Source organism: Mytilus trossulus, chromosome 7 (assembly GCF_036588685.1).
Source record: "Mytilus trossulus isolate FHL-02 chromosome 7, PNRI_Mtr1.1.1.hap1, whole genome shotgun sequence".
In the NCBI taxonomy this organism is placed as follows: Eukaryota; Metazoa; Mollusca; class Bivalvia; order Mytilida; family Mytilidae; genus Mytilus; species Mytilus trossulus.
Genome location: NC_086379.1, coordinates 45,883,463 through 45,897,568, shown reverse-complemented (window position 1 = coordinate 45,897,568; position 14,106 = coordinate 45,883,463). Strand labels below are relative to the sequence as shown.

General features: G+C 30.1%; 1 protein-coding gene across 1 annotated transcript in view; it reads left to right on the top strand.

The window, feature by feature from the left end:
- LOC134725166 (voltage-dependent T-type calcium channel subunit alpha-1H-like) overlaps nt 1-14,106 on the top strand; it is a 102,338-nt gene that overhangs the window by 81,199 nt on the left and 7,033 nt on the right. Inside the window, exons 23-31 of the mRNA XM_063588770.1 lie at nt 309-398; nt 829-1,045; nt 5,361-5,512; nt 6,282-6,391; nt 9,514-9,644; nt 10,316-10,465; nt 11,456-11,577; nt 12,191-12,346; nt 13,513-13,614. Of these exons, the coding sequence (XP_063444840.1) occupies nt 309-398; nt 829-1,045; nt 5,361-5,512; nt 6,282-6,391; nt 9,514-9,644; nt 10,316-10,465; nt 11,456-11,577; nt 12,191-12,346; nt 13,513-13,614 (1,230 nt within the window). The remainder of the gene's footprint in view (nt 1-308; nt 399-828; nt 1,046-5,360; nt 5,513-6,281; nt 6,392-9,513; nt 9,645-10,315; nt 10,466-11,455; nt 11,578-12,190; nt 12,347-13,512; nt 13,615-14,106) is intronic.

The following is a 14,106-nucleotide window of genomic DNA, read 5'->3' as shown; positions in this document are numbered from 1 at the left end:
GTATCAGGAACTATATTTGAGGACAACGAAAATTCAAAGGCAGAAAACTGTCCTCAGACAAAATGATTGACTTGCGAAAAGCTAATTTTGCCTTATTTTGTAAAAGTCTTGAGTTTTAAAGAAGTTCATTTTACACATGGTTAAATGGATATTTTATGCATTTTAAGGTAAAAATGTTTTGAAATGGTAAAAGTTTATTCTTACAAATGTAGGAAAAAAATCTATTTAAATCTTATTTTAGGTGTTTAAAAAAATCAATTTGAATATGCTACAATGTATTATGAATTGGTTGTTATGCTATATTGCAGGCCCTGATGGCATTGTTTGTGTTAGCCTCTAAGGACGGATGGGTCAGCATTATGTATACTGGTCTGGATGCTGTGGGAGTGGACATGCAGGTCAGTTTATATAACTTGTCACAATATGTATTTTCCACCATCACAGATGTTTCTGTAAAATTTTGACTTCATAAGAGAACATTTCTGTTTCAATGTTTGAAATATCCTGAATTTATATAGCCTATTTCATACCATTTCTAGAATAATATCTTTTTCACATAAAGTTACATCAGTGTTCTGGGTCCTAATTAGTGCATATTTCATCACTTTAAATGTTTAGATTAAATTGATTTTTTTTATAAAGAGGGTTGAAAGATATCAAAGGGACATTCAAACTTACAAATTGAAAATAAATTGACAATGCCATGGCTAAAAAATAAAAAGACCAACAGATAAGCAAAGATATTTACATTTTACAACATTTAAAAAAAACATAAGATAAACAAGTGAATTTAAAAAACTAATGACTTTTTCTTTTGGATTTTAACAGCCCAAAGAAAATTACAACGAATGGCGTCTGATATATTTCATCTCATTCTTGCTGCTGGTCGGCTTTTTTGTGCTGAACATGTTCGTAGGAGTTGTAGTGGAAAACTTTCACAAGTGTCGAGAAGACCAAGAAAAAGAAGAGAGAGAAAGACGACAGAAGAAAAGATCACAGAAAATGGAACAAAAGAGAAAGAGTGAGGAACCCTTTGGGGATTTTGGTTTGTACCTGAGTCTGGCTTTATTATTTCTGTCATCTGTCATGCACATATAGTTCGAGAAATGATTCCATTTTTTAGCTCACCTGGCCCGAAGGGCCAAGTGAGCTTTTCTCATCACTTGGCGTCCGGCGTCGTTAACTTTTACAAAAATCTTCTCCTCTGAAACTGCTGGGCCAAATTAATCCAAACTTGGCCATAATCATCATTGGGGTATCTAGTTTAGAAATTGTGTGGCGTGACCCCGCCAACCAACCTAGATGGCCGCCACGGCTAAAAATAGAACATAGGGGTAAAATGCAGATTTTGGCTTATAACTCAAAAACCAAAGCATTTAGAGCAAATCTGACAGGGGTATAAATGTTCATCAGGTCAAGATCTATCTGCCCTGAAATTTTCAGATGAATCAGACAACCAGTTGTTGGGTTGCTGCCCCTAAATTGGTAATTTTAAGGAAATTTTGCTGTTTTTGGTTATTATCTTGAATATTATTATAGATAGAGATAAACTGTAAACAGCAATAATGTTCAGCAAAGTAAGATTTACAAATAAGTTAACATGACAGAAATGGTCAAATGACCCCTTTAGGAGTTATTGCCCTTTATAGTCAATTTTTAACCATTTTTTGTAGATCTTAGTTATCTTTTACAAAAATCTTCTCCTCTGAAACTGCTGGGCCAAATTAATCCAAACTTGGCCATAATCATCATTGGGGTATCTAGTTTAGAAATTGTGTGGCGTGACCCCGCCAACCAACCTAGATGGCCGCCACGGCTAAAAATAGAACATAGGGGTAAAATGCAGATTTTGGCTTATAACTCAAAAACCAAAGCATTTAGAGCAAATCTGACGTGGGGTATAAATGTTCATCAGGTCAAGATCTATCTGCCCTGAAATTTTCAGATGAATCAGACAACCAGTTGTTGGGTTGCTGCCCCTAAATTGGTAATTTTAAGGAAATTTTGCTGTTTTTGGTTATTATCTTGAATATTATTATAGATAGAGATAAACTGTAAACAGCAATAATGTTCAGCAAAGTAAGATTTACAAATAAGTTAACATGACAGAAATGGTCAAATGACCCCTTTAGGAGTTATTGCCCTTTATAGTCAATTTTTAACCATTTTTTGTAGATCTTAGTTATCTTTTACAAAAATCTTCTCCTCTGAAACTGCTGGGCCAAATTAATCCAAACTTGGCCATAATCATCATTGGGGTATCTTGTTTAGAAATTGTGTGGCGTGACCCCGCCAACCAACCAAGATGGCCATGGCTAAAAGTAGAACATAAGGGTAAAATTCAGTTTTTGGCTTATAACTCAAAAACCTAAGCATTTAAAGCAAATGTGACATGAAGTAAAATTGTTTATTAAGTAAAAATATATCTGCCCTGAAATTTTCAGATGAATCAGACAACCTGTTGTTGGGTTGCTGCCCCTGAAATGGTAATTTTAAGGAAATTTTGCTGTTTTCGGTTATTATCTTGAATATTATTATAGATAGAGATAAACTTTAAAATACAATAAATGTTGGCAAAGTAAGATCTATAAATAAGTCAACATGACCGAAATTGTCAGTTGACCACTTTAAGAGTTATTGCCCTTTATAGTCAAGTTTTAACCATTTTTTCGTTAATCTTAGTAATCATTTACAAAAATCTTCTCTGAAACTACTAGGCCAAGTTAATTATAGATAGAGATAATTGTAAGCAGTTAGAATGTTCAGTAAAGTAAGATGAACAAACACATCACCATCACCAAAACACAATTTTGTCATGAATCCATCTACATCCTTTGTTTAATATTCACAAAAACCAAGGTGAGCGACACAGGCTCTTTAGAGCCTCTAGTTACACTCACCCCAATACCTCTGAATAAGAGTTGATAAATAAAATAAGATTAGATTTATCTCCCCCTGAAATTTTTTTAATTTTTTTTTTTATTGTTTTTTAATTTGTCTGAAAAAACTGTAAGTGTTTATTTTGAGAAGTTTTCTTCTTTACAACCTAAAGGTTCCTTGATGCAAAACTCAGAATATCATAAGATGTATTAATAAGATTTTTAATGTGAACCCTTTTATGGGGGGGATAGGAGGAGTCCTAATCCCAAGGTCCTTAATTTAAATAAAATTAAATCCCGACTTCCTGAAATTCGTAAAAAAGGATTCCCAGATCCAAAAAGGGTCAATCCTGAAATCCTAAGCTTAAAAACACCAGATCCATGAGTCCCGATTAAGGTCCTAACCCCTGTCTTTTATCAGTAAAAATATTATGTGTAGGTATTCAATTAATTTCTTCCTATTTGTGTACATGTATTAATTAAATCAATCTGTTGTCAAAATATACAGCATACAATTTTTTCATATTTTAGAAGAAGGAGGTTTCAGTTGGTGCATTTTACCCTTCAAATTCAAAAGTTAGCTAATGCGGAGCAGTTTGGATTTATTTTTTTTGGTAAATTTTAAATGGCTAACTGTTTACTTTTTGACTAGCCAATTTACTTTGTAAATAGGAAGACATTTTTTACTTGCATTTTTTTTTAAACATTGAAGGACAACTTTTTGTTTAAAAATTTTGAATATTTTCTTTCATACCATTTAAGGAATGTAGCCATTTCTCAAACTTCAAACAGCATCAGATCTTTACATATCATTTTATGCATGAACAGTTTTGTTTATAACAAAAAAAATACTTTTTTCTTGATCATGTGATGGAGCTACCCAATGCTTATACATGCTTTATTGTGAGAAAGGGCTAATGCTTGACAACAGAAGACTTAAAACTGTTAACAAATGTTTCTTATGTCAAGATTTTTACATGAGCTTTTTATGAAATTGAAAAATGTTTAAAAAATGACTGAGGTAGAGATCTGATATAGTTGCTTTACTTACGCCATTTTGACTTCAATACCTGATACATATTTCAAAGGTTTTTCTATCAATCTCATAGGAATTGATGATTGCATCAGAAAACAATTGTTAACAAAATAGTGGCTTTTGTTGTAAAAAAGTAGCTGAAAAAAATTGGGATATTTTTGGAAATTGGCTTGTGAAATTTTTGTTATACATCAATTAGTTCAAAGAAATTATTGCTTTTAGAAAATGAAAAGTATGGTCTTATCATAGCTTTACCTTGCTTGAAAACAGATTGCATTTCATAGCAGTAGTCTGCTTTTGAAAAAAATAATAAAGTTGAGGGAAAACTACTAAGTGTTTTCTTTATAATATCATTTTGATATATGTAGTCAATATCTAGTTGGCTGAAGTCTCTCTCTAGTGATGCTACATTTATTGGATTGCAAAGGAAGGGCTTCAAGACTTATATGTAAGAAATTTCAATAAATAACTCACTTGAATGTATCTTAACAAGAAATTTGTTGTTTGCACGAATTATTTTTTCAGTATCAGAATTTTTGAAAATATAGGTTTAAAAAAAAAATCAAATATATGTTTAAAATTCAGATATTATAATTTTTAGATTGTTTTTCCAAAAAAATACACAAATGCCTTTAATGCATGACCTTATGTTGTAGATAAAAAAAAATATAAAAAAAAAAATAATTTAGTGACTTTATCAATTTAATGATATAATAATTTGAAATAAAAATTTTGCATGTGCATAATCAAAATAACAAAAAGGCGAGACATCTCTGTGATAACAGTTTATCTAATTATTATTAAGGTCATTATTTGAATAGTAATATTTTTGGTATAATGCCAGTCAAAAGTTTCATTTTAAATTTTTAATTTGATTGGAATGATGTTGAATGTTCACAATATAGACTAGTACTGCACTTGATGTACAATAGTAAATATTATTGATATATGTGTGCATTATTGTGCCAGACTCAGTGTTATGTTGTAATGTTTGTTATGTCCCTTTATTTGTCTTACAGGTAGGTGATTGTCTTGTAATCTTTATTCATGTCATGTCACCTTTTCATGGACATTTACATTTATTCATGATTCCATGCTATTCTTTTTTCTGAATCATTCATGTGATCTTAAAAATATTTTTGTGATTACTTAATCATTAATGAAAATAAAACATTATTACATTGTATAATTGAGCATTTTTTTCTGAAAAAAATTAAAAAACAAGTTCTTATCTTTTCTTAATCGTTAATCAAGGCATATTTGTTGAATGTTAAAGAAATCTTTGATAAATATTATAAAAAATCAATTCAAGCTAAAGTAAAAATTCATAAAATCTAAAGGATATAAAAAATGCAAATATTTGAGGGATGATTTAATATCTTTGTTTTGAGTGATTTAGATATTCTGTAACTTAATAATAATTACTTTTTATTTTTTCAATTAAGAACTGAACCGTCCAGCATACTGGTCAAATTATTCCCCTTGTCGTCTGGTTATTCATCAAGTTGTCAACAGTAAATACTTTGACCTTGCCATAGCAGGGGTCATAGGGTCAAATGTCATCACCATGGCGATGGAATACTACATGATGCCACCAGTAAGTTGAGTTAACTTGTTGAATGTTGTATAACAGGTTTAGCAGCCATTTGTGAAATGAAAGCAGTACAATCTAAAGCAGAAATTTTGTGTCCAGAATATATTTATGTACCATTTATGTTTTGGTGTATTTCTGTGTTTCTGTTTGTCCGTCCATCTGTCAGGCTTCAGGTTAAAGTTTTTGGTCAAGGTAGTTTATGATGAAGTTGAAGTCCAATCAACTTAAACCTTAGTACACATGTTCCCTATGATATGATCTTTCTAATTGTAATGCCAAATTAGAGTTTTGACACAAATTTCACTGTCCAATGAACATAGAAAATGATAGTGGGAGTGGGGCACCGTGTCCTAGAGACTCGTTCTTGTTAATTTCTTGTGTATACTAAGAAGAAGAGTTATAGATAAAATACAAACTCTAAAATGAAGAGAGAGACAAATGAATAGTTTGAGGTTGATATAGAAACAGAGGACAATTAAGTTTCCTTCCAGGGGGACATGTATAGTTGTAAGGAACTTGTTTTGAAAGATTTCAACTATCCATCTATTGTTGATATAAGGGTGGAAAAGGAATGAAATGCACCATGCAGAAAATTTTGCACTTGACAAAAAAATATAAATAGTGATCTTGAAGTGACAAAAAAATCATTAAGCTAGCTTATACAACTTTAAGAAACAATGTTATATATCATTAAGGTAGAAAAAGAGCATTAATAGATTTCAGTTAACACATTTTATTTGACACTGTATTCATTTACTTTTTAACTTTTCAGGAATTAGAATTTGCGCTGAAGATTTTTAATTACTTCTTCACATGTGTGTTCATTATTGAGGCCACTATGAAGATTATCGCCCTTGGATTTCTAAGATATATCAAAGACAGGTAAGAGAAACGTCAGGAGAAAATTCGGGATTTGGTATTCAGGAAAGTTGAAATAATGCATGTAGGTCATCATGAGAAAAAAAATATCTCCGGCATTATATATGATAATTGTGTATAAGATACTACAAAATATTAACAATGCATGTTGAATTAGTTTGATGCATTGAGAAAAATTTTGTTACCGAATAAAAATTACCAAAACATTAACATGAGGTTGTTGATTTTTAGTGTTTCTAATCTCAAAATTTTGTTTTGTTTTGTAGAAGTTTTGAGTATTATGAGGTTCTTTCCAACAACAACTAAAAAAAATGAAATTATTTGCTTCAATTTTCTGCTTTTCATTTCATTCTAAAACTGAAACTTACCTGAAGGAGACGCTTCAAATTTAAGATAATCAATTTCAATTTAAGATTAAAATAGACATGGGATACTTAACTGTGTATATATAAATTTTGTATTATGTATTTCCCAATGAACATTGTGGCACTTTTTTCCTTTATAAGTTTCAAAAATTGAATTTCTCGCATCATGTCCCCTTAACATGAAAATCATTACCTTTAAATATGTTTTTTTTTTCCAACTTTTTCTTTTGCATTTAAATGAAATCATTCTCATTAACTATATTATTAAGTAAAGTTATTCCCCTTGACTTGTATAAATTAAAGTTGTCTCCCTTGATTATTGTGTAAAGTGAAAGTTGTCTCCCTTATTTGTTTAAGTAAACCTATTGTTTTTGTCTTTTTCATATTAACAGCAGGTAAAACTTTGTGTCAGTTTTACTCAAGCTCTTTAATCCCTGTTTTACAAATTTACACACTTTTCTTTCACATATATATTCGTGTGTATCTGATCTACTTCATGTTTTTGGTTTTCGTTTGCAAATCTGTCATTTTCCTGTCGACAGACATGACATATTTTCTAGTATGGTGTTAAATGAATATACCAGTAAACAATATTTAGAAAGGATATGAATTGAGAAAAAAAAGCTTAATATGTGTTTATTATGTGAAAGAATGGTGTAATATCCTTAATACTTTTGACAGTTTTTACACAATACATAAAACCCTATTTTTCTACCTGTGTAAATAGCATGTTGTTTTTTTGCTGTGTATTTCCCGTACTCTTCACAAACTTTTTTCAATCTAAATATAAAGGGCTGTTTCCAATTGTCATTTTCCTCTCAAAATATGTATATATATAAACAACATCAAAATTCTACAGAAAAAAATTTGCAGCAAAACTAAAATTGATTTTGTAAATTTGAAAATTTCTTGTTATAGCTCAGTATTTTTCACACGTTAAAATTTCGGGAAAAAAACTACATCATAAAAGAGTTATCCAAATTAATATAACATTTAAATTTAAAATAGAATTTGTCACTATTTGATTTACTTGGCTGGATACAGCAAAGAAATATGTGATTTAATTTGTATGTGTCAGATTTCAACAGTACAAATGTATATAATTAATTTATATATATAAATTTCGAAAGAAACTATGAAATGACATTTCTCCTGCAAATTACCATATTTGGTAAAAATCTTCAATTTTTTAATATTTGTTGCATGTTTTTCGAATTGAACTTCAATTTATCTATGAATTATTCCCACACATATTATTATGTACTAAACATAATTGCACAGTCAGACATCTTTTTAACTAATTTAAAACTAACTGCACTATTTCTAGATTTTGTACAGATTTAATATACTTTGTGAAGTTATTGCTGGCAAATAAAATATGTTTGATGTATTTTGCGTTACACTTTAAAACCTTAATTCTGAAAATATATCTAGAATGTGGAAATTAGTGTGAGTGTGGTTTTATATGATTGGCTCTCCATCGGGTAGCATTGCATTTGTGCCAATTTCTACAAAATCAATATAATTATCGTAATGTTCTTGGACATCTTCATGTAACAAATTCTTATTTCTTAACCTTTTTATGTCCCACCTATGATAGTAATCTATACCAAATATAAAAAACTCCCAACTTTCTCTAAACTTATATACGTCTTACCTTTAAGATTGTACTCAAAACTAACTGCAATCTTGAATTCTCTAGATTTCAACATATCTAGCATATAAAAAAGGCAAAATAAACTATATCATTTACATTAAGATAATCTTTGATTTCAAATTAAGTGCATACTTGAAACTTTAAACACATAACTTTTTATATTGTTTTGTTCCCATGATGCCTTGCTTTATGCCAAACATATTGACTGGTTGAATTTCAATTATGGTATTATTAAATGAAACAAGAAGTAAAACGATAAACCAATCAATTTGGATAAATAAAGAAAACAAATAGAGATAATTGTACTTTAGATACCTATAGTCATTTTAAAAAAAATCCATGATTTTAAAAAGATTATTATATTCTCGTTTACACATCATAACGCCTTAATGACAAATTTCAATTTTCTAAGTTACATGACAATATAAAAAAGAAGATGTGGTATGATTGCCAATGAGACAACTATCCACAAAAGACCAAAATGACACAAACATTAACAACTATAGGTCACCGTACGGCCTTCAACAATGAGCAAAGCCCATACCGCATAGTCAGCTATAAAAGGCCCTATTAAGACAATGTAAAACAATTCAAACGAGAAAACTGACGGCCTTATTTATGTAAAAAAAGTGAAAGAAAAACAAATATGTAAGACATAAACAAACGACAACCACTGAGTTACAGGCTCCTGACTTGGGACAGGCTTTTTTCTAAAGGAAGGCAAATGAGACCAACGATCATGTAGAACACTGAACCAGAATGAATGAAATAAAACTCTTACAAGTTGCAATAAGATGAAAATATTAAGCAACTAGGATCTAAATGAATAGTACATGTGGATAATAACAGCCATAAATTTTTTTTTGAATGAAAGGTTGTAAAGTAGTAAGTTAATATCAGTAATTAAATTTTAAAAAGTGTTATATGATCTTATTTTTTAATTCAAGATAATTAAAAGAAAACATTTGAGAATTCAAGCACATCACTCATAATCGTAATGAGCTAATGACCCACTTTTTTCTGGTACATGATTCACTTTGTTTCACTGTTATAACTTATCTATTGTAATGAAACTGATCTGGTTTCCTTTGATAATTTTGCAGATGGAACCAGTTAGATGTCCTCATTGTCATTTTATCAGTTGTCGGAATAATTCTGGAGGAAATGAAAACCAATGTCATTCCCATCAATCCTACCATCATTAGGGTCATGAGAGTGCTTAGAATAGCTAGAGGTTTGTATTTATACTCAAGTAATTATAAGAAATTGTAAAATATCAAAATAAGAAGATGTGGTATGATTTTCAATGAAACCAGCAGAGAATAAATAAAATGAAATACTGTTAATTCAGATATTATGGCGTGATTTAATTATTGCAATTTTGTCATTTTAGACTAAAATGCAATTTTGATACATTTGTATTTGCGATATTGAGAAAAATCCTGTTTAATTCAATATTTCAAAATGCGAGTTTAACTTTTGCGATTATGACCCTGTCCCACTTTTTGCAATAATTAAAACATCGCAATAATTTCTGAATTTACAGTTATGATACGTATATATAAGAAGATGTGGTATGAGTGCCAACTCCATATCCAAGTCGTAATGTATTTAGAATTAACACTTATAGGTCAAAGTACGGACTTCAACACCAAGCTTTGTCTCACACAAAACAGCAAGCCATAAAGGGCCCCAAAATTGACCAGTGTAAAACCGACAGTCTGATCTATATAAAAAAATAGATGAACTTATGAACCACATCAACAAACAACATCTACTGAACATCTGATTCTTGAATAACTCTGTTTTAACCTATTAACGCATTATTTTGAAAGTGTTATGCCCTGATAAAGTTGAATTTAGAAATATTTGTTTGCATCATAATGTCTTTGCTTTGTTTTGTAGTTTTGAAGTTACTGAAGATGGCGAAAGGTATCCGAGCATTGTTAGACACTGTGATACAGGCCCTTCCACAGGTGGGAAACTTGGGCCTCTTGTTCTTCCTGTTGTTCTTTATATTTGCTGCTTTAGGCGTTGAACTGTTTGGCAGACTTGGTAAGTTATGTAAACTCGAGCATGTATGGGAATGACACATTTTTGGAGTATTTTAAATCGGTTAATTTAGGTTCTTTACTTGTTCTAAAAAATATTAGTTTGTTAAATATCAATTAATCTTTTTTTCAATATGACATACATACTTGATTTTCAGCTGTCAAAATATATGCATTTAGAAATAGAACGCTGAATAACCCGTCATTTTCAGAACTTATTCACATAGGAGAAAAAGATATTTTACCACAAGATTTTGTAAACAAAAGTATAAATGCCATAGGTGTGAGAAAAATATCTTTTTGGGTTAATGCTGTTGCTTATATTTAATTTCACAAAGTAGAATTGTAATTTTTGGTAAAAATGACCTAAAGGTTAAATAATACCAAAGGGTCATTAAAACTTACATATAAAAAATAAACTGAAAAAGCCAATACTAAAAGAAAAAGACAAACAGACAAACAATAGTATACGAAACACAACACATAAAACTCAAGACTAAGTATAAAACAGAAGACGTTGTATGATTGCTAATGAGACAACTCTTCACAAGAGACCAAATGACACAGAAGTTATCAACTATCAGTCACTGTACAGGCTTCAACAATTAGCAAAACCCATACCGCATAGTCAGCTATAAAAGGCCCTGAAATAACAAATGTAAAACAATTCAAACAAGAAAACTATCGGCCTAATTTGTGTACACAAAAAAAGAATGTAAAAACAAATGTATGTAACACATTGACAAACAACAACAACTGAGTTCATGCTCAGGACTTGGGACAAGCACAAACATACAGAGTATGGCTTGGTTAAGCATGTTAGTGGGATCCCAACCACATATTAATAAAGTCAGTGACATTGCGAATGACATTTCTAAAAAAAATTATGTAGAATCAAATTACAAGTGAACAATTTTACACAGTATTTAGACAAATTCAAGAAAAACATATTTATTCATATATTTATGAGTGAAGATTGTTGTCATATTAACAGAGTGTTCTGAGGAGCATCCATGTGAAGGCTTAGGATCGCATGCTCACTTCAAAGACTTTGGTATGGCATTCCTTACCCTCTTTAGAGTAGCCACAGGGGACAATTGGAACGGAATCATGAAGGTATATAAACAATAAAGTGAATGGTATATGAAAGTTAAATATAAACATTGTGTTCGATGATGTCAGGTATTTTAAATGACTACCGTATTCGGTCATGTATAGTACGCAGTTATGTAAAGTACACACCTATTTTATCCCCTAAAATCGAGAAAAAAAATTAAGTAAACAAAAAGTGGAAAATAATAATGAAAAAAAAGTCAAAGAAACAATAAATAAAAAGATAAAAGTAGGTATTTCACTTATTTTTTGACAGAAACACTTAAGTGTAAATGTCAGATCTCTTGCAAAACAGAGCTTTTTGTAAACTTCAAATAGAAAAACAAAATTTGATGCTTTTAATCCCCTCTTTATCATGGTTCACCGCAATAAAGCCTTTTTTAGCTGATGTAGCGTAAAGTCATCACCAATCAATCTACTCTATCATGGTATGCTTTGAAATTTTGTATATTACTTTAAAATGATGTGTACCAAGTCCCTTTATTTAAGATCTATGAGGCTGTTACTTCCTGTTTGTATGTAATTTTTCTTCAGATATTTCTCAGCATCAATATTAAGAAAAATTTGATATGATAATGAGTTGTAAACCAGTTTAAACAATATTTTTTTATTGCAGGATACATTACGAGAGGACTGTGACTCGTCCAGTGATTGTCTGACGAACTGTTGTGTGAACTCTGTCATTGCTCCCGTATTCTTTGTAATCTTTGTATTAATGGCCCAGTTTGTGTTGGTTAATGTTGTTGTTGCTGTGCTGATGAAACACCTAGAGGTAAGATCACATTTTTATTGATTTTTTTTTCATTCTGTTTTTTTCCTTTGTAATTTGTATTTTAACACAATCACCATTTTTTAACACCTAAATGTTTTAAATGTAGATGATTAACAAAACATTTCTAACAGTTTAGTTATTGTTAGTTTTTTAAGATCGTTAACAGTTATTTGACTTTATTAATGTATAATTCTATCTCTAAGTATTATTTCAGCTAAAAATAAAAAAATATTTAACAAAATGTATTTAAAAAATTTACAGGTTTTAAAAAAAGGAGAGAGGGTAAATTAAAAGGTTTTCAAAAAAAAGGGGGGAGAGAGGATTTCTAGTGTATTTTTAACACTGTACACACACAGCACATTGAATGATGATATGTTTTGCACTAAATTGTCTATGTTAATTTGATAAAAAATACAATATTGACAAGAAGTAGTTTAATTTTCACAAACTTAGTATTTTATATTTTGGTATTAAATAAGAGTTAGCATGGGGTAAGATACAGTAAATTTCACATTGACTGCTTAAGTGTGAGCCTAATAAGGCCACTTTGCAGGGTTTTTTTGTGTGAAGATTTCAGGATTTTTGCATGAATTAATGATGCTAGTACCTGATGCATGTGCATTGCAGTGTCAAAATAATACATCCCAAATTTATAAAACAAAAGTATTGTACTTTCCAATTTAATAGTTCAAATTTAAAAAATTGGAAAATTGCTACATGTGTAGCCCATTTTGCAAAGGGCCTACTCCTTTGACCTTTCTTTTAGTACCTGACAACAGAAACAGAAATTGATTCAAAGAAAATAATTGGTATCTTTAGTTGGATAAGAAAGTTTATAGAAATGAAGAGGAAATAGAGTAATCAAGCTCACAATTGTGACAATGTTTTGTTTACTGTATCAAACCTCCATTTTGTGTAATTATCTCCCCTTAAAAAAAAATAAAAAAATTATAAATTTTCATAAAAGTCAATTGTTCTTTTCACACAAAAAATGTCACCAGATTTCACAAAGATTTCTAGGAAGTTATAAACATCTTTTCTAGTTTGACTCTTAATTATACAAAAAAATGACATGACTTTTTGTTGAAATGGACAATTTGACTTTGTTTTTTGCCATTTTATTTTATACTAACACATGTAGTGCACCATTTTACTAATTATGTCAGGAAACTTACAAATACAAAGAAATGGATGAGGAGCTTGAAGAAGAATATCAACGTCAACTTAACAAAACTGTTATCCCAGATGTGCTTGAACTTAAACTACAGGTGAGGTTGTTCCCCCCTTGGTTTGGTAGTAACATGCAGATTAGATTTGTTTTAAAACTGCTGTTATTATTTTTTGCAGTAGCATAGAAAACAAATATTAAACTTTGTAAGGAATAGACTTACATACATATGCATTTTATCTTTCCCAAACTAAATGAATCTAATCAGCAGAAAATTAACCAAATATTTATATGAAGGTCATAGGTCAGAAATTAAGGTCACTTTGTACTATATCAAACTCGTTATTAGGAGTTGATGTCAAGGTCACAGTGAAATTGTTCATTAATATCATGTTATAACTGACTACAGTATTGGGTTTTCTCTTACCATTGGCTATAATTTCTTATATCCACTTCATTTGAACGTTGGTTGATATATGTTGCCTCCTTGGCAGTCATACTAAATCAATGATAAGTCTCCTTGATTATTTTATATTATTATTTATTTTTTTATATTTAATGTATTGGATATTAATGGGACAATGTAGAATTT